At 39.8% G+C, this 24174-nt stretch overlaps 1 protein-coding gene across 1 annotated transcript in view; it reads right to left on the bottom strand.

The window, feature by feature from the left end:
* Positions 1 to 1901: 1901 nt before the first annotated feature.
* The window catches only part of BASP1 (brain abundant membrane attached signal protein 1), a 59967-nt gene continuing 37694 nt past the window's right edge, over positions 1902 to 24174 (bottom strand). Inside the window, exon 2 of the mRNA XM_003821965.5 lies at positions 1902 to 3528. Within this exon, the coding sequence (XP_003822013.4) occupies positions 2836 to 3519 (684 nt within the window). The 5' untranslated portion in view covers positions 3520 to 3528 and the 3' untranslated portion in view covers positions 1902 to 2835. The remainder of the gene's footprint in view (positions 3529 to 24174) is intronic.

Here is a 24174-nt window from a genome sequence, read left to right as displayed (position 1 = left end):
CCTTCCTGGCTGAGCCAATTACTCCCACACGTACTACATTTTCTGCTGCATATACAACTTCAAACTACAGCTCAAGTTTTTTTCTTCAGTATGGTAAAATTCAATGTCATGAACCATGGCTAGGTTAAAATTCTGATTTAAACATTTTGGTGACTATATTTCTAACACTTTTTAATTGCTTCAACACCTAATAGAGTTATAAAAAAGAAAAATAAATATATATAGCTCAGATTTTAATTCTCCTACTCTGCAACTCCAAATAAATTCAGAAAAATGTCTCAGTTTCATTTATTCAAAAAATGGCAATTTGTAGTAATAAATGCTAATCTGGGAGGCTGATTTGATTGTTCTAATTACCAAAAAGGTTAGCATTTTTTTATTAGAAGAAGGGGAAGTGGAGAAGACAGTGAATATATAAAATATTACTTCCACCAAGCATATTTTTCTGCAATAAATGCATGGCATTTAATCAGTAACTATATAAATGTCCTCCATGGTTCACTGAATCTTTTACCACTCCATCACCATCACTGGCCCCCAAGCTATTTTGTATATGCGAGGACACACGGGTAATTACCTGGACATTCCCCTTCTTTTTCCTTATGTAAAACAGTTGCCTGGTGGTTACTGTGTTTACAGATTTCTTGTATGCTGTGCTTTCAAGCATTAAGAATTCAAATTTATCTCACTATAGAAACAAGAACCCAAAGTGCCAAAAAATGATCATAAATACCAGTTGGACCCAACGGGTATAATACTTACATAATCCTCAACTTTCACCACTTTTTCTTTCCCAATGAGGTAAGAGACAGACTATAGACTACTCCCAAAATACTCAAAGATTTTTTTCCCTTTTTTATTTAACCATGTGTAATGTAACCCGTAAGAATGGAACCAGGTTCGTCTGAATCCATTGTGTCATTAATGTCCCTTTGAGAATCAATTCCATTACACTGGCCTTCACACATTCCACAGGACATTTCCTATGTCGGAGTTTTCTAAACCATGAAATTGTTATTCATTACTCTGTGAGTTTTGGAGAATCAAGACATGGAAGAGACATCCCATCAGTCTGTGCATACCTATGCATCGTGACATTAAATTGTCACCGGGTATGTACCCAAACCATTAAATGGGACCTTGCCTCAGAGATCATAAAGGCTACATACACCCTTTTGTAAGTAAAGCAAGGAAGGTCTGGGAAGGTTGGAAGTGACTTAAAACCCATCCAAGTCACTAGTGGCAAAATCAGGACCGAAATCCGGTTACCATAAAGGCCGGCTCCATGCTTGCTTCCACATCACTGCTGTCTCATAGCACAATTCTCAGGTCGCCTTTCCTGGCTCTACCATGAATATGATAAAAATAAAAATAGGGGATGGGATAGAACAGAATAACATTAGTGGTGCCACAATTTACAAACACAGGTTTCTATAAGATCCTGTCATTCATTTTTTCCCCAGCCTTCAAGATCAAATCTATTTATTGTCTTTTAACGTGTTTTATTCAAAATCTTTCTTCTTCTTAGTTACATTTTCAGCGGGTGCATATGCATAGATGCAGTAAGTTTTCAGTTTAACTTCTTCTGAGATAGTTTACTGACATTGCCCTAGCTATTTTTTTCAACAAATAATGTTGGCAATTTTTTTTTAAAAAAAATAGAGGTGGGGTCTCACTATCTTACTCAGGCTGGTCCTCAACTCTTGGGCTCAAGCCATCCACCTGCCTCGGCCTCCAAAAGTGCTGGGATTACAGGCGTGATCCACCGTCCCTGGTCTATTTTTGTACTTCTATCCAAATATATTCAGAAAAATGGCCAATACAGTGCTCTGTTCTCTGATAAAGTAGTTATTGAAGGGGACTAGAGAAGTAAAACAAACAGAACAAAAAACCCAATAGTCTTTATTACTTCTTTTTAATTGTTTAACTTTATTACTGTTGCACCATTTATACAATTACATATAATTTCAATGCATCCATTGTACATTTTTTTGTTTTTTTTTTTTTTTTTTTTCCATTTTCCAATGAGTGGTGTGTTGGTGTCTGTGACACAGAATGGAAGAGAAACTGGAACTGCAATGAACGCAGACTTTTTTTTTTTTTTTTTTTCATTTCCACTGACCAATAAACAGAACTACAGGTGCACCCAACCACGGACATGCATTAACTCGTCATGAGAAATCTAGGTAGGCTAAGTAGGATGAGAGAATGTTTGTCACTCCCAAAAATATCTGGAGAGGAAGAATGGAGGATTGGCATTGAGATCCATGTGGACAAGCTAAGTGGGCTCTGTCTGAAAGCTGGCATTCATCCACAACATTAAAAAAATATCAAAATAAGAAAGGCTGTAAATTAAAAAGAAAACACAGAAAATACTGCTCTCATAAAGATCTGATTGCCTTGGCACAGGCCCTGTGGGCAGAATCAAACGCATCACTCCCAACTCCCATTGCAGAAGAAAAGCTATTCAACTCTCAGCGGTGGAGGAGTGCATGTGGCGGCAGTTTCAGGTACAAACGATGTACTGCACTTTCAGACGCGGATCTTGGAAATCCAGGACTTCTTGGTAAAGTTGACTGAAGGTATATTAGATATTTCCCCACAAAAATACTATTTGGATTCTCCCACCCCCTCCCTCCCTTGATGGGACAACATCCTTTATTTTTCCTTGGGCAATACATATCATTACTTCCAATTTGAAACAAGTTAGTATAGGAGAGAGAGAGAGGAGAGATAGGAGAGGAGAGAGAGAGAGAGAGGAGATAGAGAGAGAGAGAAAGAGAGAGAGAGGAGATTGTTTTAAGTGGTATTATTTTTTCCTATAGGCTGTCCTTGTCACTCTTTCACGGCTACGGTTTGATCGGAATTAGCTGCCGGGGCCTCCACCGGCTTGGGCTCTTCTGCGGAGGCTGCGGGGCCCTGGGCCTTGGGTGTGGAACTAGGCGCTTCCGTGGCTGCGGGGGTCTCCTTGGAAGAGGGGGCAGCCTCCGAGCTGCCGGGTTTTGAGTCTGAAGCTGGGGCCCCGTCACTTTTGGTCTCCTGGGCGGCAGGAGCTGCGAGCGCCTCAGTCTTTTTGGGTTCCCCTTCCTCCTTGCTGGGCTCCTCCCCGGCGGCAGGGGCCGCGCTCTCGGCCGGGGCCGCGGCGGCCTCAGCAGCTTTGGGGGCCTCGCCGCCCGCAGCGGGGCCGGGGGCCGCCTGCTCCTGCTCGGGCGCCTTCGGGGGCTCAGCCTTGGCCTCTGCCGCGCCCTCCGTCTTCTCGGGCTCCGCCTTCGGGGCCTCCTCCTTGGCAGCCGCCGCGTCCTTCTCGCCCTCCTTCTCCTCGGCCTTGCCCTCGGCGTCCTGATCGGGCTTCTCCTTGCCCTCCTTGGCCTCGGCGGGCTCTGCGGCCGCCTGGGGCTCACTCTCCTTCGGGGTCCCCTCCTCTTCCGTCGCCGCGCCCTCGGCCTTCTTGTCTTTCTCCTTGGCTTTCTCGTCGTTCACATTGTAACCCTTCTTCTTCTTGCTGAGCTTGCCTCCCATCTTGGAGTTCTGGAAGCAAACACAAAACAAAACAAAACGCGGTTACTAGGCAAGTGTGGGGACCACAAAAAGCTGCATTTTGCAAAGCAAGGGGTTCTGGGCCTGCTGCACTGCACACCCCAAAGGGGTGGCATGGTAAACTATAGTTAGGCACAGTTAAATTCAATTTATTCATGTATTTATTTTTGAGACAGGGTCTCGCTATGTTACCCAGGCTGGAATGCCGTGGTGAGATCTCTTCTCACTGCAGCCTCCACCTCCTGGGCTCAGGGCATCCTCCCGCCTCAGCCTCCCACACAGCTGGGCCCACAGGTGTACCCACCACGCCCGGGTAATCAGTTAAATTATTATATTACACTGTTATTACACAATTAAAAGTTAAAAATTTTAAAAAGAATCAAAAACATTAAGGAGCTCAATTAAGTGAGTTCTGCAATAATTTTAAATGAGTTTTTAAAACAATGTGTCAAGAAAAGAAATTAAGGAGCTCAGTTGTGGAGCTTCTAATCATAGCCAGTTGAGGGAATAATAAGCTGAGATCAAAGAATCAGTGATTAGAGGCAAAGTTTGTCAACCCTGGAGAGGAGGAGCGCTATCTGTTTTTCATCTGCAATCCCATGTCTGATGCAAACACCAAGCGTGGAACAGGCGTGTGCAGCACGGCAGGGGCAGCCATCTTAGACCCAGGTTAGAGCTAGAGAAAGGCGCTGCAATTTTAAAATGCTTTCTGGAGAAACTGCACAGCTGTAATAAAGCACAAATCACAGATTTCTAGAAAATAATCTCAAACTACAAACTCTCTCTGCTACATATGTGTGTGTGTTATATCAGCAAACACATCTTCAAACACGTAAGGTAAACAGGATTCAGTCTATCTTCTTACCAAGCAGGGGCAGTTATGAAAAAGCCAGTGTCTCTTGCTGGCTGTGTCTGACATAAATTCATTTCAAGGTATTTTCAGCTTAAAAAAAGTAGTTCTATAGTAACATAAAATTGTTGTTCATTATCAATTTCCTGGTTAGAATTCAAGCTATACATGCACATTCAATGGTCATTAACAACTGTCTTAAGGCTGCCGCTTTCATTCTGGCACAAGAAACTTGATTTGTATTTGAATCTTAAAATTCTCTCCTCTGAAAACCAAGCATTAAACCAGATAAATAATAAATTTCATCCAGAACCATGGCCAGAGCTAAACAGACTCTTGGTGCGTTTTTTTTCCTTCAAGTCCATTTTTCTGTCACCACACATCAGTGAAAATCCACTGAAATGTTGCTTTTGCAAAGAAAATGGTTGCTTTTCCTGGATGAAGCATGGCAGAAATCACATTATACTATCCTCATTAGTCCCATAAATGAGAAAAGCCCAGGAGAGGGCATCAGCCTCGCCCTGGACCCCAAGGGAGGTTAGAAAGAGCAGGGGGGAACCACCTGGTTTTGCCCAGGTCAGGTCCACTGGCAGAACTGTACACACTCCTTTGCCAGCTTTGCAAATATATACATCCCTTATTTAGAAAAGAAGGATTTGCTGTTTATTACTTCCTTGGAATCAAGATTCATGACAGTGAAATAACCTATATTTATCTTATTAAAAGTCGAGTTTTTGGTGGAAGAAAACGAATTCTTCAGTCAAAATTTTTCTCACCATTCTATATGCTAATTCTAATCTGGAATGACTTCAGTAGTTGGGGGAAGAGAAAAGCAATAAACTGAAATTTGACTAAAATACTATTCATATTCTCAAGAAAGGTCTTTATGATGTTACCTAAGATTCTCTTACATGTCCTTTTTTTCTAGAAAAGGGAGTGGCAATTGCTCATAACCTGCTTCAGACAGGCTCCATTGGATTTAATTTTTGATTATTTCTCCCTCAAAAGTAGAAACAAACATACATGGCAAAAAATGCAATTAAATATACTTTCATCCTATAAGCAATCACAGAGCAGTACATGAAAATATAAAGAAATAAACCGGATCAATATTTTAAATTATAGTTTATAACTCTTCCATTGAATTCTTAACTAGTCAGTATACACGAATGGCCTATACCAAATATAATTTCAGCTCTGAGATTTCAAAATACATTGGGTCCCTTAGGTTGAGCTAAATAAGAAACAGGAAACCTAACAGGTCTGCCTTTAGGATCTTCTCTCAATCCAGTAATAGAAACCCATACACCAACTTAGAAATTACAGACACTAAGATAAAGTGCAAACATAGGGGGTACAGTAAGTATAACATGGGGTGCTGCTTTCTGACACCCACAGCATGAAATTCTATACAGCAATCCCCAGAGGTTTAAAGTCATGTTGGGTTACAAACCTAAAATCTGAGTTACTAAAACTGGCTTTTCTGACACATAGTTAAGGCCACATTCTATTCTTTGTTTTATGCCCAGCTGCGATTTGTTTCTGGGTTGAAAATGAACACACATAATCAAGTTATAAGTAAGAAAATATGTCTCAATCCAGTTTGTTTTTCAAACAAAGTTAACAAACGCCCCTGGCATTTTGCTAATTTACCTCTACAGGTTATATTGAGGTATCAGAGGGAGGCTCATAGGACCCACCTGAACCCTCAAAAAGCAGGATTGTCTCATTATTTCCCAAGACCATATGCGTGAAGACCTTGCCTACAACATCTATTAACTGTTTCCTAGGTATCAAGCACAATCCTACTCATAAATATATTACATAAAATATGTAATCTCAACAGCACCATGGGGTAGTATGCCATTCACATTCTTCTTTTACCCATAAGGAAATCCTACTAGCTGAGTTCGTGGAGCTGTACTACGAGCAAAGGCCAAGTCCAGCAAAATTCAGTAAGGCAGGAAGGCACCATAGAGGGGATAGAAGGAACTCCACTGAGAAGCCGGCAACGGGGCAAAGCTCTCAGCCCAGGAATGTTATGCGCCTGGGTTACAAGGATGGTGCCACCTGGGGTAGTTCAGAACTCAGGTGTTGAGGGAATAAGGAAGAAATTCAGTATTTTGAGTATCCTCTGCCTCTCAACATTTCATCTTCCTATTTGCCAGAGAAGCTTTTTACCAAGAGAAAGCAATGAGCATACAGTTTAATGATTTCATTCTTTTTCTTTTCTTTCTTTTTTTTTTTTTCTTGAAATGCAGTCTCAGTCTGTCACCTAGGCTGGAGTGCAACAGCAGCACAATCTCGGCTCACTGCAACCTCCGCCTCCCAGGTTCAAGCAATTCTCCTGCCTCAGCCTCCCGAGTAGCTGAGATTACAGGAGCCTGCCACCATGCCCAGCTAATTTTAGTATTTTTAGCACAGATGAGGTTTCACCATGTTGGCCAGGCTGGTCTTGAACTCCTGACCTCAGGTGATCTGCCCACTTCGGCCTCCCGAAATGCTGGGATTACAGGCGTGAGCCACCATGCCCAGCCGATTTCATTCATTTCTGTTACTTCTAATTTTGAAAGACATCATTTGGTATAGAAAGTTAGAAGTCGGAACATCTAAGATTAAAATAAAGCAGTTAAAAAAAATACAGCAATAGACAATCCATGCTGAAAGTCACTTCAACTAAAAAAGTCACTAAACCAAAGCTCTACTGAAAAGGCTGAGACTGACTGCATTTCTCCACAACTAGGAAATTCACTAGAATTTTGTGGCACAGCAACAAAATTCAGACCAATGCTGAAGGCACTGACCTCAGCTCTATGTGTTTATGTATTAACCAAACACTAAAACTGACCTCTGACATCTCAGAAAAAAGCAAATTCTGGAGCTGTCCTTTAAAGACTGGGTGTGGTGGCTCACACCTGTAATCCCAGCACTTTGGGAGGCCGAGGTGGGTGGATCACTTGAGGTCAGGAGTTCAAGATCAACCTGGCCAACATGGCAAAACCCCGTCTCTACAAAAACTACAAAAATTAGCCAGGCATGGTGGTGCACACCTATCATCCCAGCTACTGGGGAGGCTTGAGCCTGGGAGGCGGAGGTTGCAGTGAGCCGAGATCAGCCACTGCACTATGGCCTGGGCAGAGTGAGACTCTGCTTCAAAACAAAACAAAACAAAAAACAAAAAGCAAACAAAAAAGCTGTCCTTTAAAGAAAACTCGATGCCACAAGGGCCAAAATGACAGGCTTACCAATTAATATTGGCATAGAAAATAACCATAAACAGTAGTAGAGAGAGGAATTTCACTGAGTTTAATCTGGTAAATATTGGACAAGAATTGAATTTCAAGGAGACTTTGCACATTGGGTCATGGCAGAGTATAAAAATCCCACCTCCACAGCACACCCACCCAGAATCCTTGGGCAAGTTATTTAATCTCATCGTCCTTCCGTTTCCTTTAAAATAAAAAAAAATTTTTTAATGTCAATTTAATGGGAATTTAATGTGAGGCCATGTGAGTACAACATTTTACATTTCCAGGGACTGCAAAAATGTTAGTTCCTTCCCCCATCATTTAATTTGAAAATTCTTAGATAATTCTTTGCTCGTAAATTCCAACAGAATAGTTAGAACACAGGTTCCACACACACAAGTTCTAGAATCAGGAATCTGAAGCACCACAATGAAAAGAACATTTAACATCTTTTAAAAATGTTTAATGTTATCAGAAAAATGTTTGGTATATGTGTTCCATGCATGCCTCTGCTGGTTCTATGTGAAAAAGAAGTTTTTACAGTTATCTGTTGTCACCATATTGTAAAGGTAAAATCTCTACTTCTTCGATCTGAATATTTTACATACTTAAGATTCTAAGAGGTTTTCAGTCTTTTAAAATATATTAACAGTCCATTCTACCAAGAAATCAGTTTCTACACAGAGATAAAAACCACAGATTAGTTAAATCCATTCCTCCCAATTAGAACGAGTATTGGAGTGATCAGAGAAAGAGAACAGGGGGCTGAGTGTGGTGGCTCACACCTGTAATCCTAGCACTTTGGGAGGCCGAGGCAGGCGGATCACCTAAGGTCAAGAGTTGAAGACCAGCCTGATCAACATGGAGAAACCCCGTCTCTACTAAAAATACAAAATTAGCCGGATGTGGTGGTGCGTGCCTGTAATCCCAGCTACTCAGGAGGCTGAGGCAGGAGAATCGCTTGAACCTGGGAAGTGGAGGTTGCGGTGAGCCGAGATCGCACAATTGCACTCCACCCTGGGCAACAAGAGCAAAACTCTTGTCTCAAAAAATAAAAATAAAGAGAAGAAATGTAATTCCATTTTTTGCTGTCCCCTCACCACCTCTTCATCACTTGGTCCAAGGAAACAAGAGAAAAGTGTTTTGATCACCAAGATGGAAAAGGAATCCCAATTCTTTTACTCATTTAATGCCTCAAAATTTCACGTGTAAAGGGTAAAAACCTGGTCTACAGCTTATCTTGGCCAATAAGCTAAACACACCATGTTAATGAGAGGAGCTAACATTGTCAAATGTCATTTTGTTTTGCTACTTCCCGCAGAAGAATATTGTTCTTTTATCATATGTCAAATAGCTTAATAGAGATACTAACTTACATCTTAAAAATCCCCCACAACTCTCTTGTGACTAGTTTTATTCCCTTCCACCTTATAAAACCAAGCCACCATCCAATTAATCCCACCTGGCTAGAAACAGCTATTCTGGAAGAAGTGTGTTAAAGTTCTGCTTTTTGGTGAAGAGAGAAGAGAGTGTGCTATTCGAGCACTGTGAGTTGATCAGAGCAACCTGGGCTGGAAAGCAGGCAAATCAGAGGGAGGCCTGAAAAGGTCAGAGGGAGGGTTGGAAGTGATTATTCATCACACCAGCCTGGTCCTTTTTTGCCTACACCTGCCAGGAAACTCAAAAAGTGTTTGCATCCGTGGAATACATACCTATCACCTTCTGAGTCTCACTTCCTATATCTGATGTTAGCTTAGACTACACACTCAGTCCTGACACAAATCTTTCTTTCGTTTATTGGCAGCAAATCTTGTTCCCTAATAAATAAAAGTGTACATTTATGAACGTTCATGAAACTTTTAAAGACAAGTTTCTCTAACTTCTTCATGCCTAGGAAGGCCATAAAAGAGCAACTTCATAGCTAGGTCAGCAAGGTAAGGTGAAGTTTTTTTGTTGTTGTTTGTTCGTTTGTTTTTGTCCTCAGAGACAACTACACTTTAGTGTCTTCAGAGGATCTGGTTAAAAAATCAATAAATAAAAATAAAGAATGAACATAGGCCTAAAAAATAGGTTTTAATTCTTCCTCCAAAGCAAATTAAAACAATTCTGTTGAGTCTTAGAGCTAACAAGTATTTCTTATTTTACAGAAATTTCTATTTGTAGGAAAAATATGTGGTCCTATGCATTGCTATAATAGCAAACCCCCCCCCCAAAAAAAAAACCAGTAAACTCCTTCTTACTATTGAGAGCTTAAATTTAATATGAAAATTTCTTTGGGAGAGTAAAGGTGAGAAATAATTTGAAATCTGATGTTATAATGAAGACACTCTGTAATAGAGACAATCTCCTCTACCGAGTTTTCCAGTTGCTTGTTCCTTTTTCTCCAGGAAGCCTGTCAGGGAACACAGAAGATATTCCTTATCCCTTCAGATCATCTGCTGTGTTTATTTTGTACACAGAATCCACAGGACACACTGGGTCCAGATCCCCTCTGTACACGCTATTTTAATAGCTAAGAATTTCACTAAAAAACCACAATTCTTACAAACTATAATATGATCCCCTCTGTACACACTTAATAGCAAATAATTTCACTAAACAACCATGATTTGGCTGCTGACATGACCAACTCATCCAGAACTTTCCTAATATGCACTTACATTTTTTCTTACCTTACACCACTCCATTAGCACAGCCTACTGTATTAAAATTCAGTCTTTCAGTTTGAGAAAATAAAGGTGGAAGAGTAGATAGCAAAATGCCGTATAAGAAAAAAATAAATTATGAAATATTTTATTTGTTTGACTTGTGTCAAAAACAAGCCACCTAGCACTCAGTATGAAGTTTGCTAAAAATGATAGGTGTGCTAGGGGTTGGTCTCCACTGTCAACAAAGTGCTGTGAGACTCAGTGGTTACCTCCCACTCTGGATCTCAAATTTCCTAATCAGTAAAACAACGATACTTAAAGTGTATTCTCTTTCTAGGGGGAAAAATAATTTTATGAATGCTTCTGGCACTAAATAAAATGCAATGCAAGATAAAAAAACAAGTGGTATTATCAATAGAGTTCAATACATCTACTAATCACTGTCATAAAAATATATCATCTTACACCCTGAAGATTAAATTGACAGCCAGCTGCTATTACTATGATTGGATGTCTTCATACGTCATTTCAATATGTGAAGCTTGCTGAAAATTAGAAACAAAAAAAATTTTAAAAAGCAAAAAAAAAAACAAAAAAAAAAAAGGCTGGGAGCGGTGGCTCACGCCTGTAATCCCAGCACTTTGGGAAGCTGAGGCAGGAGGATCACAAGGTTGAGAGTTCAAGACAAGCCTGGCCAACATGGTGAAACCTCATCTCTACTAAAAATACAAAAATTAGCCAGGTGCAGTGGCGTGCGTCTATAGTCCCAGCTATTTGGGAGGCTGAAGCAGGAGAATCACTTGAACCCGGGAGGCGGAGGTTGCAGTGGGATGAGATCGTGCCACCGCACTCCAGCCTGGGGCCTGGTGACAGAGCAAGACTTAGTCTCAAAAAAAAAAAAAAAAAAAAAAAGAAGCAAAAAAAATACAAACAAAAATTGTAAAATGACATCTAAATATTAAAGCACAGAATGTTTTTTAACGTTTTCAATTATATTTAGAAAATCTTCTCAGAATAATGTGTAAACTCTGTAAGGAATGAGTCAGGATGGAATGGCTCACTGAAGACATCTCAGCGTCATAACTGTCAGAAAAGTCAGGTTTCATCAGCTTCACTCATGCAGAACTAGTTCACAGTGCCCTGGCTGTGGAAGACACTCGGTTGTTTCCCCTTTACCTACTTTTGATGCGTCATCTACCAATCACTGGTGGTCCTGCCTTGCAAGACCCAATCTCTTTGAGCAAGCGTGCTTCCTAAAAATAATCAAACCATCTTTTCCTTTTATGCGATGCTAAGTAGTATCAGCCTACAGATACTTTAAATTATCCTTTCAAATATAGTTTAAATCAATCTTACAAGGGCTAATCAGAATTCTCGAAAACTAATGTGATATTCAGTTTAGTGTTATGTAGAAACGTTGAGAAAAATAAAGTGGGAAAAGTTCTCAGCCCCAAATTTCCAGCGCAATACAACCACTTAACAAAACGAAACCAGGGTGTATCACCATTTTTACAGAGCTATCCACAGGCAACATTTTGAAAGATTATGTTTGGAGTTCCTACACTGAGAAAGAGTTCCAGGTCAGATTTTTTTTTTTTTTTTTTTGAGACAGGATCTTGCTGCTCTGTCGCTCAGGCTGGAGCGCAGTGGCGCGATCTCGGCTCACTGCAACTTGCGCCTCTCGGTTCAAGTGATTCTCGTGCCTCAGCCTCCTGAGTAGCTGGGATTACCTGTGCACCACCACACCTGGCTAATTTTTGTATTTTTAGTATTTTAGTAGAGACGGGGTTTCACCATGTTGGCCAAGCTGGTCTCAAACTCCTGACCTCAGGTGATTCGCTTGCCTCAGACACCCAAAGTGCTGGGATTACAGGCGTGAGCCACCATGCCCCGCCCCAGATATAGCTTTTAATGCCAACTTTAGGAATATCAACAAGGAGGCCATGGTGAATTCAAACACAATAAGGCAAAGATTCATTACTCTTAGATGAACAAGAGCAAGAGTGAGAATGAAATAAGGAGGGAGGGAGACAGAACAGAGCAAGCAAGGGAGGGAGAGGTGGCGAAGGAACAGAGAAAACGCCTCTCATTTTGAATAAATTCTCTTTTCATCATCCTTAAAACCGCTTTTTCTGAAAATCTACTCCTCCAGACATAATCTTTTTCCTGCATTTTTAACTTATGGAAATTGAAGCCACATATACTGTTCCTTAAACTTCTATAGCAGGACACTGTCAGAGACACACCAGGGTGAAAATATCCCGCACTGTAGGATTTAAATCATACCTCCATTCTGCCCCAAAGTGACAGCAATGAATCGGGAAGCCCAAAGGGTTAGTGTCCCTTGCTCTGTGGTGCTACCAGAGGAACCCAATTTGACCAACAACTGCTGTGGCGACTGGAGTTACTGAGCTGACCTGGTCTTCAGCAGGACTTATTATGTCCTTAATAGAAGACACTTCTGCCCCTTGCAGTGACTAAGGGTTCTCAAATCCCTTTGCTGGTACCAAGTGAAAATGCATGGGTCAGCCCTGCTGCCTATGCATTCTTTGGGTTTGGGTCAAGACTCCTGCAGTATTTAAAGACACAACCCTATATATCAGAACGGTATCTAATTAACATTTGAGCTGGAAGTTGTTCTAATAGCTTTGCAATGAAATGTGAGGTTTCTGAGAACTATCATTTATTACTTCCTTTCTTTAGTCCTTTAAATAAAACACTTACTAAACAGGTTATTTGGATATAGGAGAGCAAGAAAGAGAGAAATGTTGGCTCAAAAGGAGTATCAAGTAGGAAAAACAATAGTGTTATTACCACCATTAAGAGGATTTCAGTGCTTTGTGGCACGTCTAAGTGATGACATGCCATCAGGTTTCCAAAAGATGCCCTCCAGAGACCAGGGTCATCCAAATAGCTCTCAAGAGCCCTTCTGCATTTTTGGCGGCAAGCAAAATTATGGGTAATGAAATGCTAATGTTTATCTCAGCCTATACACTTAATTTTAGAAGGTTTGATATGCAGAGGCTCACCATTTGTGGACTGTTGAACCTTCATTTCAGTAGCACTTTGTTGGTTACATCCATTATTTAATGTTATTCGAGTCTTTGCATGAAATGGTTTTTGGATGAAAAATGGCAAGCCCCCAATATACCATTGCCCTTCTTCAGAAAATGCAACCTTGCACAATGCACAATTTCCAGGAGTTATCCACCCACAAGCCAAGGGGGTTACATGCACTGGGTCCTTCCCATAATTACCACATGTGCTCCATGATATCTCCAATTCGATTTTTCATTAACACATTTTTACATTTACGGTGCTCTGTCAATGAACACTACCATGGTTCTGTAATGTAATAAGAATCACTGGCATACATTAACTGCCACATAAAATAAGAAAATGATATCAAATTTCTCCATATGATTTGAAAGTTACTATGTTCACTACTTTACATGCCATTCCTATTTATATCTTCTTTCCCTGCATTATTATAATATCTAAGCACTTCCTATATAGGGCAGTTTGAATCATACAAAGGCCCTATCCACTATAAAGTTTCTACTTTGAAAATGCAAATTTGGATTTATTAACCATTTCATCTAGAACCAGCGGAATAAAGTTATTAAGGATGAGATCAGACAGATGACAATGGAGAAGATGGCTCCAAGTCTATAGCAAAACCCAACATAAATATGCAACAATGTGTGTCAGAGACTGGAGTGTTATTTCTGGTTTGATTGCAGCTTCATCATTGCAATCAAGACAAGAAGTCATCTCCTTTTCATTCTGTTTCCATCTTATAATCAGAAAAAAATATATCTTCTTACAAAGATGCAGGGAATGAATCAAAGTTTCAAGACAAAGTTCAACGTGTGGCTGCAGCATATTAACTGTGTACCCTTGGACAAGCAACTATCATCTACTAATTCAGAGCTGCAAAGGTTAACAAGAATTATACACCAGCCAATCCACTAACAATTTTTTTTAAGTAACACAAAGTTACAACTGAGTTGCATCTACAAGCAAATCCATCACCAACAAGTTGGGTTTATAATTACGCAAGTGGAAAGAATCCAAGTTATTGGTCAAACCTACCTGAAGCAAATGTTGGAATAAGAGGGAAAAAATTCTTTTTTATATAAAGAAAAGAATTTACAAACAATAAAAAAGCACAAACACATACAAAGTATTTTCAATACTATCAGAAGAAAGAAATCTAAAATATTTATGTCCAGCAATTTCTATTTTCAACAAGTGACTGGCCCTTTTCTTTTAAAGGTCAAAATTTTTATTCTAAAAGAGGAAAATGAAATAAAGGTAATGCAGCCCGTGTGTATTTTTAGTATTCCAACCAGTATGTGCTCTGTCGCAGTGACTCGTCAAGTCTTCAGTGCCTGGTGGCAATTTCCATTGTTGAAATTATTGTTGTCGGTGTCTGATTCAGCCAAGGCTCATATTTAGCAATTCTAATAACATCCCCATCATTTAGAGGATGTAGATGTCCTCTGGGGAGAGGAAACTGTCGTAAGAGGTGCCAACCCATGTCTAAGTTTCTAGGTAAACCTTTGAAATATCATGAGTAAAAATTTAGAGAAAACATTCGAGACAATGTATTACCTTGTCACAATAAAAATGTTCCTCACTGTGAAAAAGTATGATAAAGATATGCAACAAACTTGAGGGAACAAAGTACACATACACAGATTAGCACACACTCACACTTCTACAACCAAATTTTCCCAAAGAGGTGATTCAGATGAGTTGGATCTACAAAGTCAGAAAGTCCCTAATACAAAAGAAGATTAATCACAAGAAACCCCTCCATTATTCTTCATGAAGCCCAGTCTAGTCCTACAGATGCACTGGCACAGGGTCTTCGGGGATCTCTCATCAAAAATCCAAAATGCATAAACATCTGAGGTGAGCAATGTTCATTACCTTAATTTTATCTTACCACATTTTATTCAAAAATTGTAATACCAGCTGGGGTGCAGTGGCTCATGCCTGTAATCCCAGGACTTTGGGAGGCCGAAGCAAGAGGATCACTTGCGCCCAGGAGTTTGAGACCAGCCTGGGCAAAATAGTGAGACCCTGTCTCTATTAGAAAAGGAAAGAAAAGAAATGTTAAAAAGAAAAAAATGTAATACTACTTTGTACCCCATAAAGATACACAATGAGACTCTGTCACAATATAATTTGTAAAAGTCAACATCCAGAGTGATCTCAAGAACTTCTGATGTTCAGAATTAGTCTAGAAAAATAGATTTGATCAGGGCTGGGCACAGTGGCTCACGCCTGTAATCCCAGCACTTTGAGAGGCCAAGGCGGGCGGATCATGAGGTCAGGAGATCGAGACCATCCTGGCTAATACGGTGAAACCCCATCTCTACTAAAAAATATAAAAAATTAGCCGGGCGTGGTGGCGGGTGCCTGTAGTCTCAGTTACTCGGGAGGCTGAGGCAGGAGAATGGCATGAACCAGGGAGGCGGAGCTTGCAGTGAGCCGAGATCGTGCCACTGCACTCCAGCCTGGGCGCCAGAGCAAGACTCCTTCTCAAAAAAAAAAAAAAAAAAGATTTGATCTTAGTGAGAAAATATCTTTAGGTGTAAGACGTGACAGGGAACATAAGTGAGTGAAGAGCCTAGTCTAGCAAGAGGGAGAAGACATATGAAGACAATTAAAATATAAATGAGAGTAAGTCAAGCGTTATCAAGAGAAGGAAAAGCAGTAGTTTCACCAGAAGAGATGAAGATTAGTTGAGATCAGGATCAGAAAGATTTATAGAGAAGGTAGAGTCTGAGACAGTAGAAATATAAAAAATACTTATTCATATACACTCAGCATAAGACTGTTTTGATACTTATCTTTACACATATCGACTCATTAGCTATCTCATCAGTTCTACGAGGGAGGAATTATTACTATCCCCACTTTAGTGAGGAAACAAAGACACATAGGAGATAAATAACTTGCCCAAGATCAACCAACCAGTTATTTGTGGAGGTGTGAGGTGAATGCAGGCACTCTGGCTCACTCAACCAGGTTAACGTTAAGGTTTCTTAGCCATTATGATAAGTTGCCCTGAAGAACAAATAAGCTTTCTACAGATGAGGATGGGTAAATGCAAAGTGTTTATGTCAAAGGGAACAAAGAGGAAATGTCCAACTGAGATTATTAGGAAACCCTATTGATATTTCAGAGGAAGGAGAGGACTCTCATATACTTGGAGTGAGAAAAGATGGCCTCTAAATCTATAATGTTGCCTAATAGGGAAAATATCTCTACTTAGATGACAGAAAGCAGAAAAACAGCTCGTGTAGGAGTTAGAAAGGAAAAGATGATGTCTCAAAAAATCAAAAGAGAAAATTGTACAAAGCAGCTTGGAGGAGGCATATGCTGCTACAAAAAGGTTACGAAAGATAAGAAGAGATGGCGCAAATTGATCCGGTGATGGGCTGTCAACAACGGACCCTAGAGTCACTTCGATAAAGGAGTGAAGACACCTGCCTCTTTGAAAGGGCTCACAGAGCACATGAGGCGCCAGAAGAGAAAGCCACAATGGTCAATACCAAAGAGTGTTGGTAACGGCAGAAACATGCAATTTTGGCAAGACTTTTATTTGTTTACAAGGATTTGCAAGAACTGAAAATATCTATGGGAAGATAGGATGAGACAAAGGATAAAAATCAAAACTAAAGTGGAAAGTTGAGGGAGGAATCTTGACAGCGCAAAGTTCTGGGAGATTCAGAAAGGTAAGTCCAGATGTTCGCTGAAGTGGAACACTTTGTTATGCAGACGGTGGTGGGGAGAGAAGCCAATGAGATAAATTCCAAATCTGATGGTTATTCCAACTCAACATGCTCTCTTTTACATGAATATGGTTAAATCTGAATTATTCCAGAGTAATGGCTCCACAAGATCTCCACATAGTAAACGTTAGATCATGTGTCTTTGAAATAGTCCTTTACCTTACAGTATTTCATTCTGCAGTCATTTACCTTCATAGTACTCTCGTATTACAACACTTAGGATTTCTTAAGTACTGGGAAAGGGACAGACATTTCAACAACTAAAATGCTGAAGAACTGCCACAGTGACCACTAAACCTGGAGAGGTCTTATCGTGTGAAACAACCGGTATGCAAAAGTAAAGCAAACAGGCTTGCTGCATTATAAATGGTTTTAGGAGCTTCTGAGATAAGGAAATGCACAGTCAGCATCCACATGTGTATTCCCTACATAAATGTAAAAAAACGAACCTTAATTCTTAAGAACTTCTTATTGTGTCCTTACTGTGCAATCTGGTCTTGGTCTTTAGATAAACCATCCATCTTTGGTCATTTATCTAAATCATCATTGCTTAAGTCTTTTACATTTTATTTATAAAATAGATTTTTAAAAAATTTTTAGAGATGGGAGTCTCACTATATTTCCCAGGCTGGTCTTTAACTCCTGAGCTCAAGCAATCAATCCTCCCACCCTGGTCTCCCAAAGTGCTGGGATTACAGATGTGAGCCACCACCAGGCCAGGCCTGCTTAACCCTTTTATATTGTTGTATTGTGTTCAAAGTTTTAGCAGTAAAATAGGCTTGCCTGACTTCACTTGAATCTTGACCTAGGGCGTTTCTTCAATATTTATTCAACATAAATCTGAGGCTTCAGAACAAAGATTTTGCTTTATGGTTGTTAGTGCACAATGGGTACTTGATAAATATCACAGACTCACTACAGACTGAAACATCTAATTTTCAAATTATAAACTGTAAGATGAAAGAGTCCATGACTATAAGTTGGGTTATGTAACTTACCTTTCACTAGCAGTAGAAAAAAATCAATAAACTAAATTATAACTGAAATTTCCATTGCATTAAATGAGATGTGGTCAAGTTCCAGGCGCCATCCATGATCACAAACTCTCTGCCACCAGGACTCAGCACATAATTAAAGACCAGAATGCAGAAATCACTACAATGATATTGTCAAGATTTTTTTTCTTTTGTTACTATGTGCATATTGTAGAGACCAATTTTTAAAGGTGAATCTCCTAATTGATTCTACAAGATTTAACCATAAAACCCTGACTTGATAATGCTTCTATAAAGGCGGCAGATAATAGTTAAGCTTCTCCTTGAATGTAAAGGTTGACTGTATAGACACTAATGCGGAAGGTTTTTTCTTCTTTTTTAATACATCCTGCCACATGTAGCAAACACTATCAGGAAACATGCATTATTCATTCTCGTCAATAGTCTAATATGCTTTTTAGAGTCTGCTGTGTGTTCACATTGTTATTTATTTGCACTTAACGGGTGGTCCTTTCAAAAGCCCCAGTCATTGCAGCCTAACATATGATTTTACATGAATCACCTGCTCTTTTGGTCAATAAAGGGAGTAAGTGAACCACAACCCGCTCAGGAAATGCAAACTGCAGAGATCATTTCTGTACCATTTCTCTCTTCCATAGACCAGGAAACTAATAGATCATATCACCACAACTAATTTAGAATTCTCCAAACAGAGCTCAAAATAAGGCACAAGGAAAACACTTAGAGCAGCTGAGATATTTCTGCTGCTTCTTCATGGACTAGACAGACCATGATGGGCTTGGAGCCATGACAGGCTCGATCAATGTGGCCACCTGACAAAGACAGGCTGGTGATTAGGGAGAAGAGGGGAGGCCTGCCTACTCCAGAAATAACTGCAATTTATTTCCAGTAGTTCCTGTCTCCAAAAATAAAAGGCTGGTTCACACTTTTCACGACCACCTAAAATTCTTACATATTGACATTTTCATGTATCGATTTTTTTTGGCACCAACAGCAAATGTAGTATTTTCAGTCCTAATGCTATTTCATATTTTAATGATTTTCAGTGAAAACCATCTAAAATCCTTTATGTATGTCCTTGACATACTAAACAAAGAATTTGCTTTTTCCTTTGTCATGTTCAGCACTAACAGGGGTTTGGTAAATATTTGCTAAATTAATAAAAGAATGTATTCAATCCAAAGATGAATACTATGCTGATATGGTTTGGCTGTGTCCCCAACCAAATCTCATCTTGAATTGTAACTCCCACAATTCCCGTGTGTACTGGGAGGAACCCCATGGGAGGTGATTAAATTATGGGGGCAGGTCTTTCCTGCACTGTTTTTGTGACGGTGAATGAGTCTCACGAGAGTTGATGGTTTTAAAAACAGGAGTTTCCCTGCACAAGTTCTCTTTTTGCCTGCCACCATCCATGTGAGACATGACTTGCTCATCCTTGCCTTTCACCTTCCCCCATGATTGTGAGGCCTCCCTAGCCATGTGGAACTATAAGTCCAATAAACCTCTTTCTTTTGTAAATTGCCCAGTCTCGGGTTTATCTTTATCAGCAGCATGAAAATGGACTAATACATATGCACTGTGCCATTTCCAGATTCTACTGCCATGTTGAGTTCAAACAGCATAGTGTGACTTTCAATGACATTTGTCATCTGGTCCCTCCTTATAAATTCAAATGTACCTCCCCAGATTTCTCAAGCAAATGCTTCACCCCAAATTGTCCATGCTCACTTTCTGCTCCACATTTTTGCCTTCTTCAAATTTGAGCCCTTTAGCTACCTAAAAAAAACAGGCACTGAGCCACAAGGCAACACCCAAGGTGTGAATCCCAGAGGGCTGTGACATTTAAAAACATAACAGAGGGTATTTGTCCCCACCCATGGAATTCCAGAGACGATGCATTTCATCCCCAGACTTGGGGATGAAACACAAACTAGAATTCAATACCAACTGCCCCTTACTCATGATGTGACTCAGAACAAAGTCACTTCAACCTCTTATTTGCCAATGTTTCTGTATAACGTGTCTAATATTGGCAGTGAAATTTATGTAAACAGGAATCATCTGAGAAGCTTGTTAAAAATATCGGTGGGGGGAGTATTATCTCTTTCCCAAGATAATTAATTAGTGGGCTCAGCATGAGTCCCAAGAATCTATTTTCTACCAAGTTGACCAGGTAACACCAAAACAAGTAGTGCAGGGGCCGCATCTTGAGAAATACATATACATAGCATTTGCAGTGACTTTGAAAACTAATGCTTTTGCATCATCTGTAAAACCTGAAACATGAAAATCCCAAAGACCAATGTGATTACTGCTGGTTACAAAGCTAAAAACAAGCACAGCAGAAAACCTAGCCAGGTCTAACAGAGAAGTGAGTGCACAGAACAGGTGGTGTCGGCCCCAGTGAAATCTCATCAGCGATAGAGATATACTGCCTTTGAGTTCTCTTTGCTACCAGAGCCACAAATAAATTAGAATGACCCAGACTTACTCTCCCTATCAGAATTTCCCCAGCAGCCAACTGCCGTCTTGTTAGTACCACAGTTTAGCCAGAGGAGGCAAGATATAAGCAGCCTGTATGGAAAAGCAAGAGCAGTGTGAGCAATTTTGAGAACCTCTGATGCCAACACCAGGCCCTGGGCAGTCCCCTTGCTACCCCAGATGCTCCTGTCACTGGCAGGGGAAACACAGGAACGGTGCTGTTTGGCTCTGTAAGCTCCTTTCTTACACAACATGAAGCTTCCATTGTTCAAGGTTTATAGCCTGCCCTGTGAGACAATACTGTTTTCAGAAGCCTCCATTTTATGTAATTAAAGTTCACATTTCAGAAAACAGGTTTTCCTCTTTTAGTTCAAGCGGAACTTTGATGGCTTGCCAATAAGTTTTGGATCTCAATCCAATATACTCTGTGAAAAAAAGCACATAGGCAAGGGGATGAGAGACCACGTTCAGCTATGTGACCTGGGGCAGGGAGTCGGCCTCAGTGAACTCAACCTTGCCTACAGAAGAAAATAGAAGGGGAGGTGGTTGTTAGCATTAAATGGAATATTTGCAGTAAAGGATATAGTTCAGCTCACTACACACAGTAGGTATTCAGTACATTTTACCTTCATTTACCTAAAACCATTTCCCAGCTCCATTCATGTAGAATAGAGAGTAACTCTGAATTTCAAGATTAAGTAAAAGATCGATGGGACCAATTACTGTATTCAACACAGGTAAACAATAGGAATTGATTCAATTATAACAAAAAGAATCACTCTTCTTTTTTTGTTTTGTTTTTTAATCGCTCTTTTTAATATTTAAATTCTAGGTTATAGCCTGCAATATCTGTTATATAATCTGTAGATTCTAAGAGCAAGTAAATGTTAATAAATCTCACAATGATAAAAACAGCCTCCTCACACTGGTAAAAGATGAATGCCATCCAGGAATACAAATGCCTGCATCCAGTATATACAGAAAAATGTCTCCAAGAAACCATCAAAAGGGAGAATGAGCCTCAAAATGTGTTCTAAGTCCCAGGAGAGACTCTATTTAAAGCAACCTCAGCAGATAGTGTCTTTTCCAAACTATTTCCATCTTACTGGCTTTAGGTTAGGTAGAAAGGTTGTGATAAAGGACCATGTGCCATATTCTGTTTCACCCAGTTCACTTGTTTGGGGTTCAGTTAAATTATCAGTAAACCTTTTCCCTAGAAATATTTTTTTTTCCACCCACAGCTATAAAATCCTATATTCAAACACAAAGTAAAGCGAAGAATTACTGGAGATCCTTCCTCAACCTTAGCATGCAATTAAGGCCACAAGTCAGCCACCAGTATTTTTTTCCTATAGGCTTAGAGAATCACTCTCCTTAGAAAAGCAGCCAATATCATTCATTGTACATGATTTTTAAAACTTGAATTTTTAAACGATTTCTGTTCAACTTGGGATTCAGTCTCGTTACAGCCACTAAACTAGCTGCTGACATTAAACAAGCCACTGTTAACCTCCCAGGGTTGGTTATTTCATTTGTAATATAAATGACTAGAATCGTATCCTTTATGTCTATAATTTTTAGTTTTTGCACAAACGTGCAGTAATAATGCATACACACAACTAGATTCTATTGAGCACTCAAATTCACTTATTTATTTGAGAAATGACACAAACATCCAGGCACTGCACTAGAAGCAGGGCACCCAAAGGTCGACCCTGACTGCCCATAGATCTTTCCATTCTACATCATAGGAAAACTATGACTCTTAAAAGGGTCAAAGGTAGCAGAGCCGATGCTAGCCTGTGGGCTAAATTCTGACAGTGTGGCCTTAAACAATTTTAACAAATAAACTACAACAGAAAAATCCATCTATTCCGCAAGAGTTCGAGTAGAAAAGAACTAGGCAGGCTCCTAAATCTTTCCTAATGTAGTTTTCTGGACTCACCTTGGAATGTTCTTCAAATTGTTTGTGCTCTGAGATATGGGCCAAGGTGGAAGCTGCAAAAAAGTGGGGTGCAGGCAAGTCATGCAGATACCAGACAAATGAAGAGCATGTGAAACCTCAGATGTCAACAAGAGGACACCTCAAGATTCCCTCAGCTGGGTGCAAATTCCTTCTGATTCAAAGACCAAGTTTCTACCCTACACACTCAGCCCATGCCTCCTTCATGTGAGTGTCTTGAGTTCCCTGTCTAGAAACCTACTCTGGTGTGTAGGACATTGCTAAATGAAATATACTGGTGACAGCATTAGTCTTAAGAAATCATGAAATTGCAACAGATATGTTTGAGGAAAGGCATAGTGTCTTAATAGGAGTCAAATGCAAACATTGTCAACTTGAAACAGAAGGTGGAAGTGAAAGAGATGCATTTAATATGAGCAAATTTACCTGATTTATACAAGCTGGCAAAACTCTGCCTCAGTGATGATTCTGAATGTTCTATTATTTACGTCCACAGCCAGCCTTGCACCCCCACAACTTCCTACCCTGTAACACTGTCAAGAGTGGTGAGTGATGTGTTACACGTTGCAACACTTCCTGATCGACACCAGGCATCCAACGTGGGGCAAGAGGTTTCAAAATACATAGTGGCTTCAGATTAGCACAGGTACCACAGATTCCACATGATTCTCAGATGTTAAGGAAAATACAGAATAAAAGCTTGGAAAGTAATAGTAAACTATGACTCATGAGTCTGCTTTAATGGGGAAAAAAAACCTAGTGAACTTATTATAGTTTTAAGTGGGTAGATTACTATGTCATTAATGTGAAATGGGAGGACCTAAAATAGATTAAAAATTGAACCAAAGGGAAGGAGGATTTTTGTTAGAACAGCATGTCCTAGCTCTTGTGAACCTACACCTGTCCCTCACATCTCTAAGATTTCTTCTAGAAAATAAATGGATTGAGTCACTTCATCTCTAAAATTCCAGGTATCTCAAACACTAATACAATAAATACTAACATAGAAAGATTTGCAGGTCCAAATCTTTTACATGTTTGGAACAATGGGTCCAAATAAATAAATAAATAAAATGTTGCCAGTTAGAATAAATGATCATGTAACATGAAGAGGGGAAAATATCAAAGCTACACCTTCGTCAGTTAGAAGAAAGCAGAGGGTGAATTGAAATTATCTACAACCACCTGCAAAGAGGGAACATTTACCAAGATACCCGTCAGTCTCAGAAAATTCTTACTTCCTTTGGTGTCAACTGAAATGGTCTGTCCAATGTGGGATCTCTTGCAATAAGGATATCCAACATAGATGGTGCTTTAAGATTTATTCTCTCTGGTTTTATATTGGGCCTCTTTGCCTCTTTTTTCTTATTCAAACCTAAAATGTCTTCGGATCAGTCCTAAGCATGGTACATACTAAATTTCAGTATTCTAGATGACAGGATTCATACTTTGTAATGATTCAAAGGTGGGATCTGCAAATCTTCTCCAATTAAAATCTGATAAATAAATGTGATTATTCAAAAATTGTATTGAGCACCATGATACACTGCAGATCCGTTGCAAACTGAATGCTTTTATCAACTTACCTCCCTTTACTTATTCACACAGACTTATTTCAT

This window comes from Pan paniscus, chromosome 4 (assembly GCF_029289425.2).
Source record: "Pan paniscus chromosome 4, NHGRI_mPanPan1-v2.0_pri, whole genome shotgun sequence".
Taxonomy (NCBI): domain Eukaryota; kingdom Metazoa; phylum Chordata; class Mammalia; order Primates; family Hominidae; genus Pan; species Pan paniscus.
Note: the sequence above shows the minus strand (reverse complement) of the source record. Positions and strands in the feature narration are given on the sequence as shown.